At 41.0% G+C, this 26,566-nt stretch overlaps 3 protein-coding genes and 1 long non-coding RNA gene across 7 annotated transcripts in view; 2 read left to right on the top strand and 2 right to left on the bottom strand.

Annotated features, from left to right (window-relative positions):
* Positions 1-123: 123 nt before the first annotated feature.
* On the bottom strand, positions 124-12,167 carry LOC5506802 (COP9 signalosome complex subunit 6). Its single transcript, XM_048732585.1, has 10 exons — positions 11,977-12,167; positions 7,382-7,516; positions 7,025-7,113; positions 5,148-5,210; positions 4,611-4,658; positions 3,058-3,172; positions 2,616-2,708; positions 1,608-1,708; positions 1,213-1,281; positions 124-661 (listed from the first exon to the last, which is right to left on the bottom strand). Exons 1-10 carry the CDS (start codon positions 12,137-12,139, stop codon positions 590-592), a joined length of 948 nt encoding a protein of 315 aa, XP_048588542.1. The 5' UTR covers positions 12,140-12,167; the 3' UTR covers positions 124-589.
* LOC125572265 lies at positions 12,148-22,734 on the top strand. Its single transcript, XR_007313721.1, has 2 exons — positions 12,148-12,696; positions 22,335-22,734. It is a non-coding gene; the product is annotated as an uncharacterized LOC125572265 (long non-coding RNA).
* The window catches only part of LOC5506801 (cyclic nucleotide-gated channel cone photoreceptor subunit alpha), a 28,140-nt gene continuing 16,399 nt past the window's right edge, over positions 14,826-26,566 (bottom strand). For 3 of the 4 annotated variants that reach the window (XM_032375225.2, XM_032375227.2, XM_032375226.2), the window contains 7 exons: positions 25,917-26,174; positions 24,566-24,834; positions 22,326-22,579; positions 21,594-21,791; positions 20,372-20,593; positions 19,297-19,915; positions 14,826-18,934 (listed from right to left, as the gene is read on the bottom strand). In XM_032375225.2, coding sequence (XP_032231116.2) covers positions 17,469-18,934; positions 19,297-19,915; positions 20,372-20,593; positions 21,594-21,791; positions 22,326-22,579; positions 24,566-24,834; positions 25,917-26,140 — 3,252 coding nt within the window. In that variant the 5' untranslated portion in view covers positions 26,141-26,174 and the 3' untranslated portion in view covers positions 14,826-17,468. Of the gene's footprint in view, positions 18,935-19,296; positions 19,916-20,371; positions 20,594-21,593; positions 21,792-22,325; positions 22,580-24,565; positions 24,835-25,389; positions 26,175-26,566 lie in introns of those variants that run through there. The other variant, XM_001627426.3, reaches the window with a different exon arrangement.
* LOC5506798 (cyclic nucleotide-gated olfactory channel) overlaps positions 24,587-26,566 on the top strand; it is a 32,952-nt gene continuing 30,972 nt past the window's right edge. The window contains exon 1 of the mRNA XM_032375237.2: positions 24,587-24,724. The gene's annotated coding sequence lies outside the window, so the exon portion shown is untranslated. The remainder of the gene's footprint in view (positions 24,725-26,566) is intronic.

Genomic DNA, 26,566 nt, shown 5'->3' with positions numbered 1-26,566 from the left:
CATCAAGAGTATGCCATGCCCTTAGGTATTTGGTAATTGAAACGTGCAGAATGAACTTCAAAGATAGCTCTGCCACCATAATTTTTGGAAGGAAGAAGGGGAAAGGAAGAGCAAAAATCAAAATCAAACAATGATAATTTTATTTGTTGCAATATATTTACAATCATGGAGAAAAACTTTCCTCTCAAAAGGGATTGATCACGTTCATTTAATAGAAAATACACTTCTATTTTGTTTTGGTGATACCACTCTCAGAGCTTATCAAGTTAAGGTTGGATAAGGAGGGAAAAAACACAGTATTTATAGAAGGGGTTTCGTTGTCATTGAGGGTGATCCAATCAGAGGGGGGTGGGGGGTGGGGAGGGTGCATTTTAACATTGAGGTTGGGGAGAGAGTTGAAGAATTAGTACAGCTTCAATTACTATGGGGAGGGCATAGAGGCAAGTCTTTATCCTTCAAATTTAAGGATGCAAAGCTAGGTTGGTTGGTACAGCTTCAAGGTTGGAGGAAAGAGCTAAATGTGTGCTCTCCCCTAGAAGGGGGGCGGTTAAGTAAGTTCACTTTCCTCAGTCGTTACAGATGATGAAGATTAAAATAGCAGTCCACGCATGCGGCGTCCCATTCCATGTCTGTCATGGACCACATTGAACTTGTTGATAAACTGTGAAAAGAAAAAAAAATCAATCAAGTAAAAGGTTGTTCTCCAGATGCATTGTGACGCATTGTCACCAGTCTACTTCCGGTCGATTACGTAATAATCTCCGATGATTTTATAAAAGAAAACGCGAAAAACATTTCAAAATGTGTCTATTGGAAGTTTCTTCGAGGATGTGACTGATAACCTAGAGCGGATGACCTGTTTAATAGCGCGGATTCTAACAGATTCTTTTATCTCTTGTCGGTTGAGGAAGTAAACTGGTGACAATGCGGCGTAAGCTTGTGATTCTACCAGAATATCGTGACGTCGCTTTTGAGCTGCCATTTCTGGTGCCTTTGTTATTAAAAATTCTAGCCAAGGGAAATAGAGAGGTTCGACTAAGCTGTAAGTTTGAATTAGCCAGGTTTCAAGTTCAAGCTTTTCAAGTAAATGTGACTTAAAATGAGTTGAGATTCAATACAAAAGGAACTCAGTTCAAGCTATCTTAGTTAGAGTTAGCAGGGTGAAACGGTACAACCTTCATAACAATAATTAATAAATATATTGTACTGCACCTCATTAAGGCTGTTGCAGCCCTTGGTTACGGTTGCCAAGTAACACATCAGCATGACATCATTGCATTGCTGAAACAAGAAAGATTGACTTCCTCCGTTATTGTTGTCATTCAATATCTGAATAGAAATTGTGTTAAGAAATCTTGAAATAACCACCTTAAAAGAAAGTTGTATACTTTATTTACCAAAGTCAATCGAAAATATCGCAAAAGCATTCCAAAATCAGCCGATGGAAATGGATGCTTTCTCACACTTTATAGCAGTAGCGTATCTAGGGGGAGATTTTAGGGGGCTTAACCCCCCCCCCCCTTTAGCGAAAAGCTAGATCCGCCCCTGTATAGAGGCGGACAGAGACTCTTAAGGCTGCGAGGCTGCTTTGAATTCAATTGACTCACATCATAGAAGTCTCCCTTGAATATATCTGTCTTCATGACAGGTAATCTTTGACAGAGACTCAGGGCATCTCTCATGATCTCATGGTTGCACGGTGCTTCACCTGGACAAGCACAAAACAGCGTAAGACATTAAGTCTGGCTAAGGTGATTCGAAAGAAAATCAAGGGCGGATCTAGGGGCGGGCCAAGCGGGGCCCTGCCTCTTCGATTTTCAGATATTTAGCTAAAATATAAGAAATGATTATAGGGAAATCAACGGAAGAAGAATGAATCCGACCCTCGCCTCGGCCCGCCCTTTTTGAAACTCATGAATCCGACCCTTGAAACCCTCGCCTCGGCCCGCCCTTTCTGGAACTCATGACTACGACCCCTAAAACCCTCGCCTCGGCCCGCCCTTTTTGGAACTCATGAATCCGACCCTTGAAACCCTCGCCTCGGCCCGCCCTTTTTGGAACTCATGAATCCGACCCCTGAAACCTTCGCCTCGGCCCAACCTTTTTGGAACTCATGAATCCGACCCCTGAAACCCTCGCCTCGGCCCGCCCTTTTTGGAACTCATGAATCCGACCCCTGAAACCCTCGCCTCGGCCCAACCTTTTTGGAACTCATGAATCCGACCCCTGAAACCTTCGCCTCGGCCCAACCTTTTTGGAACTCATGAATCCGACCCCTGAAACCCTCGCCTCGGCCCGCCCTTTTTGGAACTCATGAATCTGACGCCTGAACCCTCGCCTCGGCCCGCCCTTTTTGGAACTCATGAATACGACCCCTGAAACCCTCGCCTCGGCCCGCCCTTTTTGGAACTCATGAATCCGACCCTGAAAATCCAAACTAGTCAACAAGTATTTTCGGATTCTTAACAAGATAAGTATTTTTATTTTATAGTGTATTTCAACGGTAATAAACTGAATTAAAATGATAGAATTACACTCTAAGGCTTCCCAATGAAAAGTCGTGCAGGTATTCTATGCACGCAACTTTGTAAATCTTACTCAATTTACTTGGGTACCTGCTTTGACAGCTTTGACATATTCCATGATCATCTTTACTCGAGCGTGCAGCATCTTAATGGCATTATACTGGGCGAGAAGATGGTCAGATACTGGAACAAAATCAACAACCTTTACGTAAAAACTATGAAATTGTTTCTTTTAATATATCAAGTGGGAGACCAAGAGAACCATCAAAGTTATATTATTGTGAAAAATCTTCAGGATAGCTTCCATCTCTGCTCTATGGCGAATTATTAACTAAACTGTCCCCCACAAAAAACTCACGAGACAACCCATGCCTATGTCATATTGCCTACATTTCACTATTTACAAACAGAAAGAAATTTATCTTAATTTCTTATATCATAACATTTACTTATTTATGGATATATGTTTTGTCCTACAGAAATACTGCAATAAACAGGAAGTCAATCAACAGACTTGGTAATCACAATTTACCTGTTGCGCCATCAACTGTCCCAGATGAGGACAGTCTTGCGACGTGATCTACACCAATTCTCTCTGCTTCCTCAGTGGCCAATGTATAAGGAATCTCCACAAACAACATTCTAGTCTAGAAAAGCAGTAAATCCTGATAGATTAGCCTAGATATTGAGCACTGCCCAAAGCTATTGGTTAGTGGGATCTTTATACAGTACTGACAGAAAGTAATGCAACCGAAAACTGACGGATTTCGCCGAAAATTTGTCTAGTGTTCTAATCCGAAATTTCGGGTATCTTCGCCGAAAATTCGGCTATAGTTCGGCTATAGCAAAATTCGGTTTGCTTTACTTTCTATCAGTACTGTAAGTATGTATGTCGCAGTGTCTTAGTGGTATATATTTATCTCCCAAGCAAGATAACCAGGGTTCGAACCCAGGCCAGGTCAAGTCAATAAGGATTTGGCTCTATTCATTGGGGACTGTGAATCACTCAACTTCTTGAAAAGGGATTTAAGAGGTAGTGGCTCTAACTGGTCTCACCGCACTTTATCAACCTCTATTTAGGGGACATAAAAGAACAGACATGGCCACTTTCCCATGGTACCATCTTCAGCAACACTGCTTACACAATACATCATAATGTCATGTAACTGCCCAGAATTGAGTCAGTCACAAGAAGTGCATGGCCATGTCTTGCGATGTCAATTTATAAAAATATATAAATACTAATCTTCATACCAGCAAAGGTATGATAATGGAGGAGACCCCAGCAATAGGCAACTTTCATTAACTGATCACATAACGTTTCGAATGGCAAATTGAAGCGAAAATAAACTCAGAAATGACTGCACCCGTCACGCCAGAGAGTGAAATACAGTAAGTGGAAATAAGTTCTCTCTGACAAAGAAACTTACTGGCTTATACATAGGCCTTAAATAAGTTTTTTTGTGGTTGTTATTTTGCCACTAAAAATCCTGAGTGCTATATAGTTTGCCATTCAATCTGTTAGTGCAAGTTGCCTTTTTTTAATTGGAATCATAATTCTTAATTGTATTTTTTTAAATTTGCTATTATAGTTTAATGTCACTACTAAAATTAGGGACCTTAAGCATGGGCGACGACAATGGCTAGGACAATGCGATCAAAAAAGGTGTTTTCCCGTGGGCGATCAATAATTATTTAATTGCAATAGAATAAGCAAAACATTATAGCCAGAAACCGATAAAAATAAACTAAAGACATTATTTCTACAGTAGCAAACGTAGTTAGTGGAGTTTACAGTGCAAACGTCCACATCCTCAACTGACCGTGAAATTGGGACTTTTCACGTCGTGGTTTGGTGTAAAACGGCTGAAATGTATCAGACAAAACGCATTATCACGTGCTGCAATTGAATCCTGAATCAAATCCCATTGTTTTCTGCCGTCGTCATCCACATTGCCGTCGTCGTTACTTAAGGTCACTATTAATAAACCAACAAGTCCCTTTTACCCATTGTTAATCTTCATATTTTTATTCAGTATCATAATTACCATGTAATAATCATTATAATTTTGGATACCTCCTTACCTCTCCATTAACTAGATCAATTACAGACTCGTACATGCTTATAGGTAACTGAAAGAAGAATCATACACTACATGTTAATCAATAAAGATAAATACACATTAATAACACAAATATACGGTACATAGCAATTGACATAATCTATCAGTATAAAAATATAAAAAAATCAATTCTACTTCCCTTTTCCATTTTCATTAAAAAAAAGATAAAGTCATACATTCTTTTCAGTACCACAAATTTTCTCACTTTGGCAAAATAAAGATCTATTCTATGTGTCATTGTGCTTATTTGTAATAAAACACCTTTCTCTACCTACCCTAGTTTTTAAAACTACTTATTTGTTAATAAATGTGAAATCCATTCTCTTTCAAAAACAATAGGAGGCTTGAGCCAAGCACAAATATTGCCATAGCCACAAACTTTATACAAAACTACTGTATTACTAGTAGTAGAACTGCTATACAGAATTTCAGGCCTCCTTAAAACTGGAGTTTGTATAGGTCGCGCTAAAACATCATACTCAAGAATGACTTTACTTACATCATTTGTTCTAGCAAGTGGGTTCAGCTTGAGAAATATCGGGCTTTCGTTGATTTCACATATCTAAAAAAAGACCAGACAGAGGGTGAGAAGATTTTATCCATGCTATATGTTCATGATAGTGTACTATAACTCAGCAATATCTCACTAAAAGAGATAGAATCAAAAAGCCCAAACTGTCGCGATCTCGTACCAGAACAATGCATACAATACACCAAAAACTGGAAATCGACTCTGCCAAATTTTCGTCTTTAATAAGACTTCTTCAGGGCAGACTGAAGAAGGTGAATCGTTACAAGCTTATTTACATCAGAATAGTGGCGCGAGACGCAAAAACATTACAACTGACAAAAACGCGCATTTTCTAGAATAGCGCGCGCTATGGATAAAAATAATTTACACATCTCTACGTGGGTTCCTACTACAAAAAAAGTCATCACTATTAAGACCCCGCGGGTAGATAGACTTAAGCCGATAAGCCCACTGGCCTTCCCTTTCCCTAAGCTGAGCCTCAGAGTTACCCTTATCTATAAGTTGTACCATAACATTATTAAGACCTAAATGATTGTCGCAATGAAAATGTCGCGCGCGCTTTTTATCCATAGCGCGCGCTATTCTAGAAAATGCGCGTACTTGTACCTGTTTGTGCATCCCCAAAACACTTCCTTGTCTCTCGATAATGTACCCAGTGTTACACTGTACCTGTTTGTGCATCCCCAAAACACTTCCTTGTCTCTCGATAGTGTACCCAGTGTTACTATACCTGTTTGTGGATCCCCAAATCACTTCCTTGTCTCTCGATAGTGTACCCAGTGTTACACTGTACCTGTTTGTGGATCCCCAAATCACTTCCTTGACTCTCGATAGTGTACATGGTGTTACACTGTACCTGTTTGTGGATCCCCAAATCACTTCCTTGTCTCTCGATAGTGTACCCAGTGTTACTATACCTGTTTGTGGATCCCCAAATCACTTCCTTGTCTCTCGATAGTGTACATGGTGTTACACTGTACCTGTTTGTGCATCCCCAAAACAGTTCCTTGTCTCTCGATAGTGTACCCAGTGTTACTATACCTGTTTGTGCATCCCCAAATCACTTCCTTGTCTCTCGATAGTGTACATGGTGTTACACTGTACCTGATTGTGGATGCCCAAAACACTTCCTTGTCTCTCGATAGTGTACCCAGTGTTACTGTACTTTATTGTGGATCCCCAAATCACTTCCTTGACTCTCGATAGTGTACATGGTGTTACACTGTACCTGTTTGTGGATCCCCAAATCACTTCCTTGTCTCTCGATAGTGTACCCAGTGTTACACTGTACCTGTTTGTGCATCCCCAAATCACTTCCTTGTCTCTCGATAGTGTACCCAGTGTTACTATACCTGTTTGTGGATCCCCAAATCACTTCCTTGTCTCTCGATAGTGTACCCAGTGTTACACTGTACCTGTTTGTGGATCCCCAAATCACTTCCTTGTCTCTCGATAGTGTACCCAGTGTTACTATACCTGTTTGTGGATCCCCAAATCACTTCCTTGTCTCTCGATAGTGTACCCAGTGTTACACTGTACCTGTTTGTGGATCCCCAAATCACTTCCTTGTCTCTCGATAGTGTACCCAGTGTTACTATACCTGTTTGTGGATCCCCAAATCACTTCCTTGTCTCTCGATAGTGTACACAGTGTTACTGTACCTGTTTGTGGATCCTCAAATCACTTCCTTGTCTTTCAATAGTGTACCCAGTGTTACTGTACCTGATTGTGGATCCCCAAAACACTTCCTTGTCTCTCGATAGTGTACACAGTGTTACTATACCTGTTTGTGCATCCCCAAATCACTTCCTTGTCTCTCGATAGTGTACCCATTGTTACTGTACCTGTTTGTGGATCCCCAGATCACTTCCTTGGGCTCCACTCCCAGTGGTGTACCATCCAAGAAAATCCAGATTTTTAAACACTTGTCGAACTGAAACAAAATTTCAAATTCATTGCATACTGTATTTATTTGGAATAGCTTCTAATATTTGAAGCAGAGCTGTTGTAGATCAAAATACAGCCATGAGAATATTAAATACAACCCTTGAAAATATCCAATGAATGCTGTGAAAATGAGCTGGTGGCTAGGAATTTAGATATATTTAATAAATGATAGACAAATCATACAAAACAAGGAAGAAGAACTTATCCACTAAAGTTGTTTAGAGGAGTGCTGATGGTTGACAAAATATCCTTACATTGCTCCTCCTTAGTCTTGTAATATTCCATGTTGATGACAATATGACCATCATCAAATGAGTCAAATTGTAGCTCAAATGAATTAAAAATCTCCATGCTGCGTCCATCTTGCGTTCCCAACAGTGCACCAACAACTGTAGAGATCCAAAAACACACTCAAAATCTCATCAAAATCTCAATTTTTATCATATTGGAGTGATTGGATTTCACCATACTCACTAATGAAACAAAATCATACACTAATAATGTGTGATCAATCCTCAAATAATGAAATAATGGTCAAATTTAGGGAAAAAAAAAACAAATTCTGTTTATCAAAAGTGTTTCTCCAGGCATTCAAGGCAGACTTGTCATTTAAGGACAAGTCGAGTAGAAATTTTCTGCTTATACTAGATATTTCTAGAAGTATCTGTAATAAAAAAAAATTATAGGTTTAAAAGATGCCCAAAAAGATAATCAATTCTTATCCATCACAAAAAAATAGTCATTGGCAAAAAATTGTAAAGAAACCAACATTTTCAAAGAAAATGAACTACGATCCAAAACATTAGTAAAAAGAAAAACAGTGTTACATTGCACCCCATTGGCTCAAAATAGTTGATATTATTTTATTACCAGAATATAGTCACATCGTTTGATTGCGTTCAATTAAATTCCATTGAATCAAAAAATAAATCTGTTCAAGTTGTGAGAACTGACATAAAAAGATTGAGAGGACAGTGTGCAGGTATGGGTAGGCACTGCTGGCTTTTCGATCTCAAGGAAAGTGTAATATGCGGCTTGCAAAATAAACTTTAAACCAATCAAGCTAAAATTAACACAAAAATTGCTGTGCTTGTCACACCAGAGAGTATCTAGAATAAAATCTATCAATGACAATAGGTGGGCTGTACAGGACCTGAAACGATCCCAGGACCTGAAACGATCCCAGGACCCTAAACGATCCCCAAAAGTACCCCAACTGATCCCGGGACCTGAAACGATCCCCAGAAGTCCCCGAAATGAACCCAAAGGAATTGCGGTAATGGACAAACAAATGGAATGTGGAAGGATTGGCTCTCAGTTTTAAAAACATATTAAACATTTTAGCGTTATTTGTGTTATTATCAGGAAATTCTCATTAGCTAAAACCATAGTATTGAGATTTTAATATACGACTGCGCGGGAAATACCGTGGTAGAGTCAGAAATTGGGGCCAATAACAATTCCCGTGATAGTAATTTGAAGAACCAGGCGTGAATAAATCATTTATACACATAACAAGACATAAAAAAAAGTCTTCACAGATAAGACATAATGTATTAAGGTTATATTTTTTTACACGTTTGTTTGTATTCGGTGAATGAAGACCTATCATGAGATCATGGAGGGTTGTACGCATGACTACATGAGGGAATTCAAAACTAACATAATATTGCTTTCAACAAAAGCCACATCTCTTAGTATTTTGCAACGGTAGTAAAAGCGTTGTTCGAGTGCATTACTCAGTGTGGTTTTGTCGTTCCATTTTCTCGGTGAACCTGACTGCCTAAACTGTGTCGGTAAATATTCGCTTGTGTGAACATGGATTTCGTAGGTTTCATGGTTAAAAACATGTTTGGTTGTCAAATGAAATAGTCTTTTTAGGGGTGATGTTTACTGGAAATGAGATTTATAGTGTCAGGTGTGTGTCGGAACTGCAAATGTTTAGAGTGTGATGGAAGGTCAAAAGTTTGGTAGTTCTGAGCAAGGCTGTGCTATGTTTATGTTGTATTAATTATTCTGTTTATGGGTTTACCGCTGGGGCAATGTAATAAATAATAGTATTGTATTGGAAGTTAAGTTTTTAGTCACGTTGTTTAGAAATAGAGTCGCTGTAAACCTTTAATTATGCTTTAAGAATTGCAAGCGATTTCTTCTGCTTTCTCTTTGTTCATTACTGCTATTCGTTGGGGTCGATTTCAGGGACTCCTCGGTATCGTTTCGGGGCCCGGGGTCAGTTGGGGTACTTTTGGGGATCATTTTGGGTCCTGGGATCACTTCGGGTCTGGGATCACTTCGGGTCCTGGGATCATTTCGGGTCCTGTACACGGCTTCTGATAAAGGGACTTTATGTCTGATTCGAAAGTGCTTTTTTTGTTATTTTACAGCTAAAAGCCAGGGCATGTGTGAGTTTGTCCCACAGTCATGTGTCATGCGATTTCTTAGTGCATGTCGACTACTGGACTAGAAGTGTTTGACGTTTTGGTCTGTGGTATTGTTATAAGGGTTCAGGCAGAGCTTCTGTTCCCCACAGCCCATCCTTTTTATCATGCTGCCATCGGGCTATATGGTGCAAACGTGGAAAACATCTATTCTGTATTTTTTAAACTGATGTATCTTTCTTAAATCAAGCAAAGCAAAATAACCCCACGCTAAGATACTTCATATGTGTATTACTTAATGCAAGCTATTCTATGACAACTCCTGTTACTCCCGGTCTAGAGGATTCAGTGTGGTCCATAAAGGAAAGCAATAAATATATAGATAAATGCAATTAGAACAATTTTTATATGGCAAAGAACATACGCACACTCTGATTGGCTGAAGAGCGGGCAAGATCCTACCATAATGACCGGGCATTATGCAAAAATCTTTCTTTGTGAGTTGGGAGTGACACCGAGTGCTAGGGCAACCAAAGCAAAATTATACAAAACTTCAATACGCTTTACTATGAAGGAAGAAAATCATTCAGATAGTGAGTTCCAAAAGAGTACAAAGAAAACAAAATACCCAGGAAAAACAACAACATGACTCATGTTGCAAGTATGATTGACAGAAGTTTCAGCAAAAGTCAAGAAAAATTAGGTTTGTATTTACAACAGTAAAGAAGCGATGAATAGGGACAAAGAAAGCGAAAGCAAATTCTACTACCCAGAGGAAGGATTTGCCGTCTAAAGTCAAAACAACAAGAACAACACAGCAACAGTAAAATGTTTATAACAAAGAGTAAATGCCTAACAGCCAGGAGGAACTAGAACAATTTATACATGTACAAGCGCAAAAAAGCAGAAACACAATTCAAAAGACGTCAAGCGTTTAGAATGCTTTTTTACTGTTTCCTTTCACAGATAAACAAGGAAATTGTAGAGTTGAAAGAAATTTCAGAAGTAGAGCTTGACCGCATATTCAAAAAAATATTTTAAAGTTCTTAAAACCTTTTCCTTATAGCAATCTAGCCAAAACAAAGCATAGATAAACTTTCAAATTCTGAAAAGGGAATTGAATTTGATTGAAATTTGAATTTGCTACAGATCTAATTTTCCACAAAATATTGGCGAATTGTTTTCTATTGCAATGCTACCCAATATGAAGCGAAGAATAATTTAAAGTCGAGAATTGTATGCAAAAAAAGAAAATATCGTTTTGTTGTAGGTTTAAAAAACAGCGGCGCTCGTGAGAATGTCGCCATTTTTTACTGCGAATGCAGCGAGCGTGCACAATGCAAAAACAATTCGAAGACTAAAAAATATCTGCTAAATTTTGCAGATTGGTTTCCTGAAGTTAAATAATCATTTAACCTTCGAATTTTTGTTAAATTGGTCGAATATTATGTTTAAAGGTCAGTGATTTCTAGCTTTAAAACCTGAGACTCAAGTTTGTTTTGTACGCGGGATATTTTAGTGTAAATATAAAGTGTCCGATAATGGGCACCATTTCCTGCTAGCAGAGGCCTCTTTTCTCTGTATTTCGCTGGGCTGGAGTTCGCGAGGAAAAGATACCTCTGCCATGGGTCGAAAGTTCGTTTGATCAAACCGCCGTCCACGATCGTGGACGGGAGATCCAGAGCGCATGCTCGGTTCATTAATTACTGGCCACTGTTTGAGCCCACAATGACCAGCGCATGCATGAAACGTATATCCGCTGTGGGATAATAAGCCCGCATTCGAAACGGCGTCCTCCGTAGAAATATCACGCGATGAATTATAAAAGAAGCCATTCAATGTCTTATCTTCATTCAGAATTTTCTCTCTTTTGACTAATGAGTCAATCTTACGTTTACAGGTTTTGCATATTCTTCTGGAAATAGCTGATCTAAGTTTACCAAAAAGTTTTGTAACATTTTCTTCGAGTCCAACAGTGCGATATTTACATTGAAAAAACTCGCCTGCCCAGATGTCTTGAAATTAATCCCACAAACAAGACAAAAATCGTCTTTGCTGCGTTTGCTGTTCAATCTTTTTAGTGACGTTTTAGGTGATTGAAATTGAACAGTTGTTTTCTTTTTTCGAAGAGGAGAACTAACCGGAGTTTGATTCATGATCTCCGACTAAAACGATGCAAAGCATATTAGCATGTTGACAGCTTTCGCGCGATGCTTAAATGCTTAAATGTTAGACCCTATTAAAGCTTGCGCTTATTTCTAGGGGGAGGTGATGGTACGGGTTTTGGCACGCGGTCGCTTATTAACGCTCACGCACGCGCAACAGAAACAGTTTCGACCCATGGCAGAGGTCTCTTTTCCTCACAAACGCCAGCACAGCGAAATACAGAGAAAAGAGGCCTCTGCTAGCAGGGAATAGGTACCATTACCAGCTTATCTAAACTGACAAGACACTGGTCGTTGTGTTCTCACCTTGCGGGTTCGGTTTTCCTTCTTGTGCCCGTATTCTGGTGTAATGTTCTGATATATTCAAAATCACTAGTGGATGCAAGGCGACAGAAACGCTGCCAGTCGTGGCAGAATTCGCAATAACAGGTTTTTCCTCGCCTTGACCAACCTCCATTGGAGTCGCCATCTTGGAAAAATACAGTGCCCGCAATGCATTATGTCTTTGAGATCTAACACCACAGGCAACCCACTCCTTTAAAAAATGCCATAAAACGCTGAAATATTCAAGTAAATGAAAGACAGGAAAGTGCAGGTGATAAATTTTTCTTGTCTGTTCCAACCTTTGAGAATACTTTTCACGAAGTTTTGTTAATTTTATAAATTGTTTAAAGCATGCGGGAGCTCTTTGGGATGCGAGGGACTGGGACTGACAACGTAGGCCTTAGCGCGGAAAATGCGAAATACAAAATGACGAAGAAGAATGCGCTTTTTCCAGATTATTGGAAAATAACTTCTATTTTTACATGAACCGAAACCTCCTCAAAAGTGAGCTTGTTAGAAAAAGAAAGACGGAAAGTTTTAAGACAAGATACGTGCCGAAATGTGCGGGAAACTAAAAGATGTGCATCTATAAATTCACACACGTGGTATAGTGACGAGAAGAGGTAATGAACAATCTAGGCAGGGTACTCTATGTTTATACGACATCCCTTTGGTGGAGCTTGCGGCAAAGGCTTTGTGGTGGTTAGTACATCATTTGCTCTAGCTTTCTAACCTAAAGCTATTCATCATCGTAACACCAGAAAATGTGTTTGTGGAGAGGAGGGCTGATATGAGAGCGGGCGAGAAAAGCATAAGAATAACAAGGTAGTGTTATTGATATAGAGACATTCAGCCGAGTTAATGCAATAATAACCTCTACAGTTGCTAAATTTCACAGAGAAAAAAACATCTGAGTTACGTCTCCTCCCTCAATCCTCGTACCTGTCAACCTCCAAAAATCTCCAGACATGTTAATTTTTTTGGGGGGGAGGGGTGGGGTGGTTATACCATCACTGGTGTTTGCCGTGAGATAAAGCACCGTAAGGGTGTTAGATATAATTGATCTACGCCAGGGAATTATTGTTTTAATTATTTTACTATAGAAAATTGGCAAAATAACTATTTTCTATATGCCAGTACCGGCCAGTGGTAGTTAGTTTGTTATGTTACCCTCACAAACCCTCTTCGGGTCCGCCATCTTGTTTTAGTGCTCGTTCGTTTTCCCTCTCGGTGTTATTAAAGCATTCAGCCGTTACCGGAATAGTGTCATGCCTTGTGCTTCTTACTCAACTGGTGATAGAATAATTTTTCGGCCGCGATACGAATTGCTAAAAAGCATATGGTACTCAACACTGGAGAGTAGGAGACGGGGTCCAAATTCTTGAGACTCCCGCCTAACCACAGGTAACCCAAGCTCACTATTTGTGTGGAATAATGGCTACATTTTAACGTACGATTTTTTGCCTTAGTTTTAATTAAAATTAATTGAAACTCTAACCGTTGTCTTAACTAACCATCATACCGAGTAAGGACAACAAAAAGATAACGGTGAGAGTTTCAATTAATTTTAATTAAAACTAAGGCGAAAAATTGTACATTGAAATGTAGCCATAATTCAACACAAATTGTTAGCTTGGGCTACCTGTGGCCTAATGTGGGAGAGTTGACAGGTATGAAACCTATTAATTTTTCTATTTATTAATTTTACTCATAATCATTTGGCCATTAAACCCTCATCTTTTCCTCAATTGTAGGGGTGACCTAAATAGGAATAGGCCATAAAACCATCATCCTTAACTCAATTGTAGGGGTGACCTAAATAGGAATAGGCAATGAAACCCTCATCCTTGACTCAATTGTAGGGGAGACCTAAATAGGAATAGTCCATGAAACCCTCATCCTTGACTCAATTATAGTGGTGACCTAAATAGGAATAGGCCATGAAACCCTCATCCTTGACTCAATTATAGGGGTGACCTAAATAGGAATAGGCCATGAAACCCTCATCCTTGACTCAATTATAGGGGTGACCTAAACAGGAATAGGCCATAAAACCCTCATCCTTGTCTCAATTGTAGGGGTGACCTAAATAGGAATAGGCCATAAAACTGTCTTTCTTAACTCAATTGTAGGGGTGACCTAAATAGGAATAGGCCATAACACTGTCTTTCTTTGCTCAATTGTAGGGGTGACCTAAATAGGAATAGGCCATAAAACCATCATCCTTAACTCAATTGTAGGGGTGACCTAAATAGGAATAGGCCATAAAACCGTCATCCTTGTCTCAATTGTATGGTTGACCTAAATAGGAATAGGCCATGAAACCCTCATCCTTGACTCAATTGTAGGGGTGACCTAAATTGGAATAGGCCATGAAACCCTCATTCTTGACTCAATTGTAGGGGTGACCTAAATAGGAATAGGCCATAAAACCGTCATCCTTGACTCAATTGTAGGGGTGACCTAAATAGGAATAGGCCATAAAACCGTCATCCTTGTCTCAATTGTAGGGGTGACCTAAATAGGAATAGGCCATAAAACCGTCATCCTTGTCTCAATTGTAGGGGTGACCTAAATAGGAATAGGCCATGAAACCGTCATCCTTGACTCAATTGTAGGGGTGACCTAAATAGGAATAGGCCATAACTGTCTTTCTTAACTCAATTGTAGGGGTGACCTAAATAGGAATAGGCCATAACACTGTCTTTCTTGACTCAATTGTAGGGGTGACCTAAATAGGAATGAGCTGTGTAGGCCCTCCTATTTTCAGAGACTTTGGTTTAAATTTTATTTGAGGAAGTGTTAGGAAATCTAAAGAAGAACAATGAGTCTGCCCTTCCTTACTTTTTATATTATCTTTTGCACTGACTTTTTAATCCACCATTATCCTATTCTGTATCAGACTTGTGAGACAAACTGTTACAAAGCTTTTAGTGCTGCAACAAAACATTAGTGACATCTACAACATCCAATTTACAACAAACTGGCTCAGTTCTGTTGCTTAGAAGTTAGAATTGTTTTTTTATGATGATAGATGATACAGTAAGATATTTCAATATATAGTAATAAAATCAAAACAGCCATGTTACATAGGGCAAGCCAAAAGTCCTTTTAAAATAAAGATTTACCTGCAAATATGCTGAAGCCAATTGTTTTTGAAGTTTTAACTTTAAGACTTTCTCTAGCATCATGCTAAAATGGTCTTCAGATAAAAGTCAATTTTGTGCAACTTTACTTGAAGCAAAATAATAATTGTCAATATTAGAAATACTCTAAGAACCCATATAAAGGATAACACGAATAACAGAATCCCTGTCTTTGAAAACCATTTTATCTTTAGAAGTTATCAGCTATCAGTGATGCTAGAAGTTATCAGCTATCAGTGATGCTAGAAGTTATCAGCTATCAGTGATGCTAGAAGTTATCAGCTATCAGTGATGCTAGAAGTTATCAGCTATCAGTGATGCTAGAAGTTATCAGCTATCAGTGATGCTAGAAGTTATCAGCTATCAGTTATGCTAGAAGTTATCAGCTATCAGTGATGCTAGAAGTTATCAGCTATCAGTGATGCTAGAAGTTATCAGCTATCAGTGATGCTAGAAATTATCAGCTATCAGTGATGCTAGAAGTTATCAGCTATCAGTGATGCTAGAAGTTATCAGCTATCAGTGATGCTAGAAGTTATCAGCTATCAGTGGTGCTAGAAGTTATCAGCTATCAGTGATGCTAGAAGTTATCAGCTATCAGTGATGCTAGAAGTTATCAGCTATCAGTGGTGCTAGAAGTTATCAGCTATCAGTGATGCTAGAAGTTATCAGCTATCAGTGATGCTAGAAGTTATCAGCTATCAGTGATGCTAGAAGTTATCAGCTATCAGTGATGCTAGAAGTTATCAGCTATCAGTGATGCTAGAAGTTATCAGCTATCAGTGATGCTAGAAGTTATCAGCTATCAGTGATGCTAGAAGTTATCAGCTATCAGTGATGCTAGAAGTTATCAGCTATCAGTGATGCTAGAAGTTATCAGCTATCAGTGATGCTAGAAGTTATCAGCTATCAGTGATGCTAGAAGTTATCAGCTATCAATGATGCTAGAAGTTATCAGCTATCAGTGATGCTAGAAGTTATCAGCTATCAGTGGTGCTAAAGTATCCCTAAAGGCTGGTGTCTCTATTAGTTTGGCACAGAATGCCCTCCCCCCCCCACATGTCCACAACACATTCTAGTGCAATCTCTACATCATATGGATTCTAGTGCAGCCTGTACATCACATGGATTCTAGTGCAGCCTCTACATCACATGGATTCTAGTGCAATCTCTACAACACATGGATTCTAGTGCAGACACTACAACACATGGATTCTAATGCAATCTCGACAACACATGGATTCTAGTGCAGCCTCTACAACACATGGATTCTAGTGCAGACTCTACAACACATGGATTATAGTGTAGCCTCTACAACACATGGATTCTAGTGCAGCCTGTAAATCACATGGATTCTAGTGCAGCCTGTACATCACATGGACTCTAGTGCAGCCTCTACATCACATGGATTCTAGTGCAATCTCTACATCACATTGATTCTAGTGCAATCTCTACAACACATGGATTCTATTGCAATTTCTATGGCAACAAAAGGATTCTAGTGCAGCCTCTACAACACATGGATTCTAGTGCAGCCTCTACAACACATGGATTCTAGTGCAGCCTCTACATCACATGGATTCTAGTACAGCTCCTACAACACATGGATTCTAGTACAGCCTCTACAACACATGTATTCTAGTGCAGCCTCTACAACACATGGATTCTAGTGCAGCCTCTACAACACATGGATTCTAGTGCAATCTCTACATCACATGGATTCTATTGCAATCTCTACGGCAACAAAAGGATTCTAGTGCAGCCTCTACAACACATGGATTCTAGTGCAGCCTCTACATCACATGGATTCTAGTACAGCCTCTACAACACATGGATTCTAGTACAGCCTCTACAACACATGGATTCTAGTGCAGCCTCTACATCACATGGATTCTAGTGCAGCCTGTACATCACATGGATTCTAGTGTAGCCTCTACATCACATGGATTCTAGTGCAGCCTCTACAACACATGGATTCTAGTGCAGCCTCTACAACACATGGATTCTAGTGCAGCCTCTACAACACATGGATTCTAGTGCAGCCTCTACATCACATGGATTCTAGTGCAATCTCTACGGCAACAAAAGGATTCTAGTGCAGCCTCTACAACACATGGATTCTAGTACAGCCTCTACAACACATGGATTCTAGTGCAGCCTGTACAACACATGGATTATAGTGTAGCCTCTACAACACATGGATTCTAGTGCAGCCTCTACATCCTATGGATTCTAGTGCAATCTCTACACCACATAGATTCTAATGCAGCCTTACTGTACTTAAACAAGTGTATAAATATCATGTGCTAGTGTTATTAGGGTTTGTTATTAGCAGCATGTATCTGTCTGTTCATCTTTTACAGCAACAGGAACGTCCTTATCCTGTGGGTCATTGGCCAGTTCAGTCTCTTTGGTCTCTTGTTCTTCCTTCTCTTTTCCAGGAATTTCCCGGCCCTTGGATGCCTGGTCTGACACCTGTGTTTTCAGTGGAAGTGAGCAGGAACAATGCATACTTTCTGCTAAGGCTGTCGGCACATTCTTCTGTTTGCCACTGCTATTTTTCTTACTCTCTCGTCTTCCCTCTGTTTCTTGTTGTTTGGTCTGTTTTGTTTTTACTGATTGTTCTGTAGTGGTATTATTGTAGTCATTGTTATTAACTCGAGGTTTACCTGGGTAGCTTTCTTCTACTGGGTTATTCTTTTTGTGAATATTTTCTTTTGTTTGTTTTCCATTTTGTTGATCTGAATTTTTTCTGTTTCCTGATTCTACTTGTACTTCTTTGCTCTTTATTTTGCTTGCATCGTCCTTTTCTCTTTCAGCGACTCCATCTTTTTCTCCTTCATGACTTATAACTTGTAACTTATAACTGTCAGTTTGCTCTACTGTACCGATCTCTTTTTCTTTCTTTTTCCGCTTTTCTTCCTCTATCCCCTCCGCACAAACTGCTGATTTATTGACTATTGCAATAGCTGGCCAATTATGACCGCATTCTCTTCCATCTCTGCCCATCTTCCGTCCTTCCTCGTTCACTTTAGTCGCTGCCTCAAACCACTTTCTCTTCCGCTCCATCTTTAAACGTTGATTCTCCTCACACAACTTTGCTGCCACACTGTCCGCCAATCTATAATTCAGGCTTGTATTTGGCAAGGGAAGCACCGTAGGCCTCTGCGCTCTCGTTGGCTTTGAAGGCTCCAAAGGTCTTTCGTCTCTTAACTTAGCTTTTCCAAACACCTTTAAAGCATATACGCGTGGTTTGACTTTGACATCCCTGTTCACGTCATACGATGCAAGCTTTGCAAGCGTTGGCTTAGGTGGAACGGCAAGAGTCTCGAGCGCGGGTGTCGATCCCGAGCTATCCCGCGGGTGAGCGAGGGAAAGTGATCGCGGGCGCGTGTGAGAAGTATCTGTCTCTCGTTCTGATCCACTGTAGGAGAACCTGTTTTTCAGTATCCTCGACTTCATCTGCAAAGAGAACAGACTCTCTGAAGATGTCCCTCCCGATTTAAAACTCTCTTCCAACTCTTTAGCTTCGCGCTCTCGTATCGTCTCTACAAAATCGTTGACTATTTTCCGCGATTCCTCGTCGCTTCTTTTTTCGCGCGCTTTTTGAGCGAATCTCCGTAGGACGTCACGCGGGCCCTCGACCTGCGGTCCTCCTAATTCCCTTTCTCGTCGTACTCTTGCTGCGAACTTTTTTAGAGTGTTTATCGATTCGATTGATGATAGGCGTCTACGCAGTGTTTTCGTGTCTGCGGCCAGCCATTTGCGTGGATCGCTTTCTCTCAGGAATGTTTCTATGAGAAAATGTCATTATCAGAAACTCTGACTGCATTTGATCACACTAAGAGAATACAATAAAAAAGAGTACCTGAAGAAGTAACCTGATTAAAGTACTGAATAGGATCAGCAAATATCTCTACTCAAATGTAATACCGAGCCATGCTGGAGCTCGAAACCAGGTTGCGAACGCTTTTTAGGGCCGAAGCAGGGGGAAGGATATTGAGGACCCAAATAGCTTTGAAAGCCATTTAATACCGGCCCATCAAGCATTTGTCATCATCGAAGGTGATTCTAATATTAGACATAGGACCCAATATTTCTAGGGTGTGAGGGCATAAACTTTCACACCCTAACCTCTGTACCGCGCCCTACGTACCGTCCGCGTCGTCCTCCTTGCTTTTGGACTGCCCCATTCTCTCACGCTGCTGTTTCTCGTACGTCTGTGTAGCGATCCGCTCCATCTGTTCCTTGGCTTGAGGATAAAACTCAAGCACTTCCTCTAGATCCGTCTTTGAAAGCTGGAACAAGTCTGAGAAGCCTACAGATCTCACAGACGCTGTCCTCAAGTTTCCAATCCCCTTCATATTCAATAAACTTATCTCTCCAAAGTGGCTTCCGGCTGACAGTGTAGCGAGCACCGTCTCCTTTTCATCCAAAACCTCTAAGGAGCCTTTGTTTACAATATACATCTCCCGGCCTTTCTCACCCTGTCGGCAGATGAAATCCCCGGGCGAGCAAATCACCGGTCGGAGCTTCAGTACCAGCTCGTGCAAAAACCCGGGATCGCAGTCGTGGAACATCTCTACGCGGATGAGTGTATCTAGGTTGACGTGAATAGCGATCTCTGCTTTGAAGTTGTCGTTAAGCTTGTGAAAGAGCTCTTGTTCGTTCATGTCTCGTTTGTGTCGCCAGAGGTAGTCGAACCAGTGGATGACGCGTTTCTTGAGATGAGCAGGAAGTTGATACGCCTCGATGTACTCCTTCATCCCATTCAACTGCGTGATAGAAAAGTGATCTACCATGAAACATCTAATTTTTACTTTCCTCTCAAGTATAACGTTAAATTTCAAGCACGATCCCTCAATCCCTCATGGTTCGGCCCGTTATCATATCTCTGTTCACGTCGTCGAGACCGCAGCGCGCGTAAATCCAACGTCGAGCCGTTCTACCATTTCCTATTGATGGCTTTTGAGTAGGGAGAAAAGGGAGAGCAAGGGCGAATTATACGAGGATCTGCTGAGAGGGGTGCGCGGTCTTCGGTATCATATGGAAAAAGGATAGTATTTGACAATCCATCAATAGGAAATGACGCACCTCCCCCCAACCACCCCCTCATCCCCCCGCCCCGACTTACTGTCAACTTTTCTTAGCAGGCTCACCTTCTAAGCGGGGTAATAATTAGACGATTGTCTATTGTATGCACATGACCATTGACTGCACATTACACCCACCTTTCTGAGGTAACGTTCCCTGGACCGCCTCATTTCGACAATCATGTCTCCAGCATTACCCACGATAGTAGCGAAAATCAGCACCCCAGTCAGATAGGTGACGATCACAAAACACAGTGTAAGCTCAGTGCGTGGCGTGGCTATGGTGCCAATCACACCGGCTCCTACTGTAGTCATACTCACACTGGACCGGTAGAGGCTATAAAGGTATTGCATGCTGAGCTGTAGATCAAAGGGCCTATGAGCTAGAATACATAGATCAAAGGGCCTATGAGCTAGAATACATAGATCAAAGGGCCTATGAGCTAGAATACATACATCAAAGGGCCTATGAGCTAGAATACATAGATCAAAGGGCCTATGAGCTAGAATACATAGATCAAAGGGCCTATGAGCTAGAATACATAGATCAAAGGGCCTATGAGTTAGAATACATACATCAAAGGGCCTATGAGCTAGAATACATAGATCAAAGGGCCTATGAGCTAGAATACATAGATCAAAGGGCCTATGAGCTAGAATACATAGATCAAAGGGCCTATGAGCTAGAATACATACATCAAAGGGCCTATGAGCTAGAATACATAGATCAAAGGGCCTATGAGCTAGAATACATGGATCAAAGGGCCTATGAGCTAGAATACATAGATCAAAGGGCCTATGAGCTAGAATACATAGATCAAAGGGCCTATGAGCTAGAATACATAGATCAAAGGGCCTATGAGCTAGAATACATACATCAAAGGGCCTATGAGCTAGAATACATAGATCAAAGGGCCTATGAGCTAGAATACATACATCAAAGGGCCTATAAGCTAGAATACATAGATCAAAGGGCCTATGAGCTAGAATACATAGATCAAAGGGCTCTGTGGCTAGAATACATAGATCAAAGGGCCTATGAGCTAAAACACATACATCGGAGGGATTATATGAGCTAGAATAGAAAAGTTAGATCAAAGACATAAACCGAGTCAAATATTAAAACGGTAAACCCCGGTAAATTCTATGAGCCAGAATACATACATCAAAGGGCTATATGAGCAAGAATACATACATCAAAGGGTTTTATGAGCCGGAATAAAAGTAAAGTCCAAGGGCTCTATGAGCAAGAATACATAGATCGGATAAACCAACTCATGAATGCAAATGATACCTATATTGGAACAATATGCTGTGGACAGCATAGAGTACCAATTTTATTGGTGGACACAAATCTTACTTTGGACAGTTGTCCATCAAGCCGGGGATGCAACCATTCGTCGGTCCCAAACCCCTCGTAGCGCGAGAGGATGAAGTAGACACAGGCTACCCAGTGGATGATCAGAAATAGGTAGTGGATCAGCTTCGCGAGGTTGAACAACTTCGGGCGACCGCTGTAAATCTCACCGCGGTCGCAGAATAAAAGAAACCGGTGAGCCTGGTAATAAGAGAAGCAAAATCGTTATATTCTTAAAGTTAGTTTGTCCTATTTTACTTATTTTGTTAAATGTTAGCTGATGTTATTTCTCTTTTAATTCTGACTAAAGCTGCTTTGAAATGATGATTTTATTGCTTTCTTTACTAATCCGTAAAAGATCCATGGTCATGTTTCAAAACCTTCTTATTTGGCACATGAACGAGTAAAGAAATGTCCTCGTCTCGCGCGAATTGCTTGGATTTGTTATATTTCCCTTGTGAGATAAATGGAAAACACTGTGATTGTGCTTCCCTGGAAATTATCAAGTTAAGATCGCGAGGTACTGGTAAAGTTTTAATAAAGTTAAGATGCACAGAGTAACACAATGAATGTGTTTACCTTAAATCTGTAGATACCTAGTTGTACGATCCACAGAATAACACAATTAATGTGTTTACCTTAAACAGCCTGTTAAACCTGAGTATTAGAGGGACCCTGAGCTATAGATACCTAGTTACTTGTAATATCCACAGAGTAACATATTAATATGTTTACCTTAAACAGCCGGTTAAACCTGAGAATTGGTAGGACCCCAAGGTACAGATAGAGCACATCAAACGGCAGAATTGAGATCAAGTCCAGCATAAACCCAAACGAGCAGCCGTATTTTTTGGTCAACTTCCAGCATCCTACTACCATGACACCATGCTCCAGGAAGCCTACCCTGAACTGGACAAGGGTGTCCAGGAAGAAGATGGAGTCGAACGTATAATCAACTGCGATGCACGTCTTCAGGTTCGCCTTGTGCACTGATGATGACAATGTTAATTTTTGTAAGACTCCTTTGCGCGGGAGTGGAATCATAGAAATGTTTTCTAAAGAGAATTGTGATTATTATGATAGATGAGAATGAGTATTTAAGAGGGCGTCTTGTAATTTATATTAAAAGGATAATATTTTTTTACTTCTGAGTGAGAGATGATTTACTAGGGTTACTGTTGTTACTGATTGTACTGTTTGTACAATCGATTAGATACAGTATCGAGATACAATAGCCTCTTTTTCTTATGATTTCTTAAATGCTACTTCAACTGTAAGCACCTTTTTAAGTAAAGTGGCATTTTGAGAATCCCTGTTTTGTTAGCCGCAGTGGTTTATCGGTAATGTATAAAATTGCTAAATCAACAGGATTTGTTTTTGATTGCGCTTAATATTTGCTCATTGATGTCCATGAAGCACTGCAAGTTTAACAATAATAATAATAATAATAATAATAATAATAATAATAATAATAATAATAATAATAATAATAATAATAATAATAAAAATAATAATAATAATAATAATAATAATAATAATAATAATAATAATAATAATAATAATAATAATAATAATAATAATAATAATAATAAAAATAATAAAAATAATAATAATAATAATAATAATAATAATAATAATAATAATAATAATATAGTTTATTACAGCCTTTTGCAGTCTGACTGAATTACAGGCTATGTACGCACATGCAGTCTTATCAGAAATAGATGTATTTGAAGAAGTTCAACTCTATTGTAGGTAACCTAACAGCCAATTTTTATCACTATGAAGGAAACCTGAATTCGAGGCTCGCGAGGGGTAAAGAGAAAGGCGAAAAATGACAGAACTCTCTTCAAATACGCGCTGGAAGATTGCCGTACTCCTTCTCACCCCTCCTCACCTGATGGAAACGCTACGTACACGATGAGCTCCCCTCTCCTCACCTGATGGAAACGTTACGTACACGATGAGCGCCCCCCTTCTCACCTGATGGAAACGCTACGTACACGATGAGCGCCCCTCTCCTCACCTGATGGAAACGCTACGTACACGATGAGCGCCCCTCTCCTCACCTGATGGAAACGCTACGTACACGATGAGCGCCCCTCTCCTCACCTGATGGAAACGCTACGTACACGATGAGCGCCCCTCTCCTCACCTGATGGAAACGCTACGTACACGATGAGCGCCCCTCTCCTCACCTGATGGAAACGCTACGTACACGATGAGCGCCCCCCTCCTCACCTGATGGAAACGCTACGTACACGATGAGCGCCCCTCTCCTCACCTGATGGAAACGCTACGTACACGATGAGCGCCCCCCTCCTCACCTGATGGAAACGCTACGTACACGATGAGCGCCCCTCTCCTCACCTGATGGAAACGCTACGTACACGATGAGCGCCCCTCTCCTCACCTGATAAAAACGCTACGTACACGATGCGATGAGCGCCCCACCTCACCTGATGGAAACGCTACGTACACGATGAGCGCCCCTCTCCTCACCTGATGGAAACGCTACGAACACGATGAGCGCCCCTCTCCTCACCTGATGGAAACGCTACGTACACGATGAGCGCCCCTCTCCTCACCTGATGGAAACGCTACGAACACGATGAGCGCCCCTCTCCTCACCTGATGGAAACGCTACGTACACGATGAGCGCCCCTCTCCTCACCTGATAAAAACGCTACGTACACGATGCGATGAGCGCCCCACCTCACCTGATGGAAACGCTACGTACACGATGAGCGCCCCTCTCCTCACCTGATGGAAACGCTACGTACACGATGAGCGCCCCCTCCTCACCTGATGGAAACGCTACGTACACGATGAGCGCCCCTCCTCACCTGATGGAAACGCTACGTACACGATGAGCGCCCCTCTCCTCACCTGATGGAAACGCTACGTACACGATGAGCGCCCCTCTCCTCACCTGATGGAAACGCTACGTACACGATGAGCGCCCCTTTCCTCACCTGATGGAAACGCTACGTACACGATGAGCGCCCAGTAGTTGTAAATCACCCCTAAAGACACAGTCAGCAGCCACAGGAAATAGAAAGTTCCAGAAGGATCCAGAACAAGCGGGATGCATCGAGAGCGCGGCAGGTCAGCGGGTTCTGCTTCAATGTCAGGTGCGTTTTGAGCTGACCCGAGCTTCTCCAAGGCCGGACTGGGGGGCTGGGAGGTTGGTGATGGGGTCATGCGCATTAGGGGTCGACGCCAGTCCCAATCGTCAGTCGCTCTGTTTGGGAGTATGTAAATGGGACACAGAATGTTGGAGATAACTCACCTTTCCCAGAATTCATTGCTTTCTTTATTTGGCGGCCTACATTGTTTGGAGAGCGACCGCTAGTTACGTAGGTTATTATTTCAGTACCGGTTGCATTTTGACATGTGCGTAATGTTCGCCATGTATAATTTACATTTCGCCATCAGTGCGTTATGTGTGCAAAAACCGAGAAATGAGTTATGAGTTATGAGTTGCCTTTTACCGATCGTGCGTTATGTTTCGCCATGTGTTTGTTACGTTTTACCAAGTGTGCTTTATGGTTTGCTATGTCCAAGTGGTGTTTTACCATGGTTTACCATAATTAGGTATGTGTATTATGTTTCGCCATACTTCTTGCGCGTTACGTAACACACCCGTACTAAGCCGATACGTTTTAAGCTGTTTATTTCACGTTATGCCATGTTTACGTTTGGCCGTTACGTTTCGTCCGTTGCGTTACGCCATGTATGCGTTACTTCAGATAGTCCGGGCGCGTTACGTGAACCACCTGTACGTCGGTTGCGTTACCTGCGATATGTGTACTTCTCGAGCCACGTGTCACGTGGCATCCTCCCGGAATTGGAGTAAAAGCGCTGCATAGACAACACCTTTAGCACGGAGCTTGCGAACGAACTCGAGTTCTCTGCACTCTCAACAACAACTTTAGGGATTTCAGGATTCTCTTTGCAAAGCTGACCGTTCAATATCACGGGCTCATGAGTTATGAGTTAGTTATGAGTTGCCTTTTACCGATCGTGCGTTATGTTTCGCCATGTGTTTGTTACGTTTTACCAAGTGTGCTTTATGGTTTGCTATGTCCAAGTGGTGTTTTACCATGGTTTACCATATTTAGGTATGTGTATTATGTTTCGCCATACTTCTTGCGCGTTACGTAACACACCCGTACTAAGCCGATACGTTTTAAGCTGTTTATTTCACGTTATGCCATGTTTACGTTTTGCCGTTACGTTTCGTCCGTTGCGTTACGCCATGTATGCGTTACTTCAGATAGTCCGGGCGCGTTACGTGAACCACCTGTACGTCGGTTGCGTTACCTGCGATATGTGTACTTCTCGAGCCACGTGTCACGTGGCATCCTCCCGGAATTGGAGTAAAAGCGCTGCATAGACAACACCTTTAGCACGGAGCTTGCGAACGAACTCGAGTTATCTGCACTCTCAACAACAACTTTAGGGATTTCAGGATTCTCTTTGCAAAGCTGACCGTTCAATATCACGGGCTCATCGTCACGCAGTGTTGCGATGCCCTCGGTTGCCATGGTGACAAAGTAACCGCTGACTGTCACGCACAGCCTGAAAAAGACAAAAGTGCAGATTATCAACTTAATAAATGAGTTCAGACACACGCTTTCTTCATGTAAACAGTGTTGCCTTTATCGCATGTTTTTCAAATCGGTGCTTTTGTTGATCTTTGTAATGAAAATAGAAAGAAAATGCACACAAGCTACTATAGACGGTGTGTCTGCTGGTTTTCAATTACAAGTCGACCTGCAGCTATCTTCACTTTAGATTTAGAATCTCCGCAGCTGAACAGTCAACCAAACGCTTGAGAACAAGTTACCTTCATTGCTGTGGATATTCATATACCTTTTTGACAGGATTGAACTAGAAGTACTGACTTTTTATTGGAATTTTTTTTCAAATTCGACACTCCAGGCCTTTGGGTAAGTGTTAAAAAAGAAAAA

This window comes from Nematostella vectensis, chromosome 9 (genome assembly GCF_932526225.1).
Source record: "Nematostella vectensis chromosome 9, jaNemVect1.1, whole genome shotgun sequence".
NCBI classification, from domain to species: domain Eukaryota; kingdom Metazoa; phylum Cnidaria; class Anthozoa; order Actiniaria; family Edwardsiidae; genus Nematostella; species Nematostella vectensis.
This window is presented reverse-complemented; position numbering and strand designations above follow the sequence as displayed.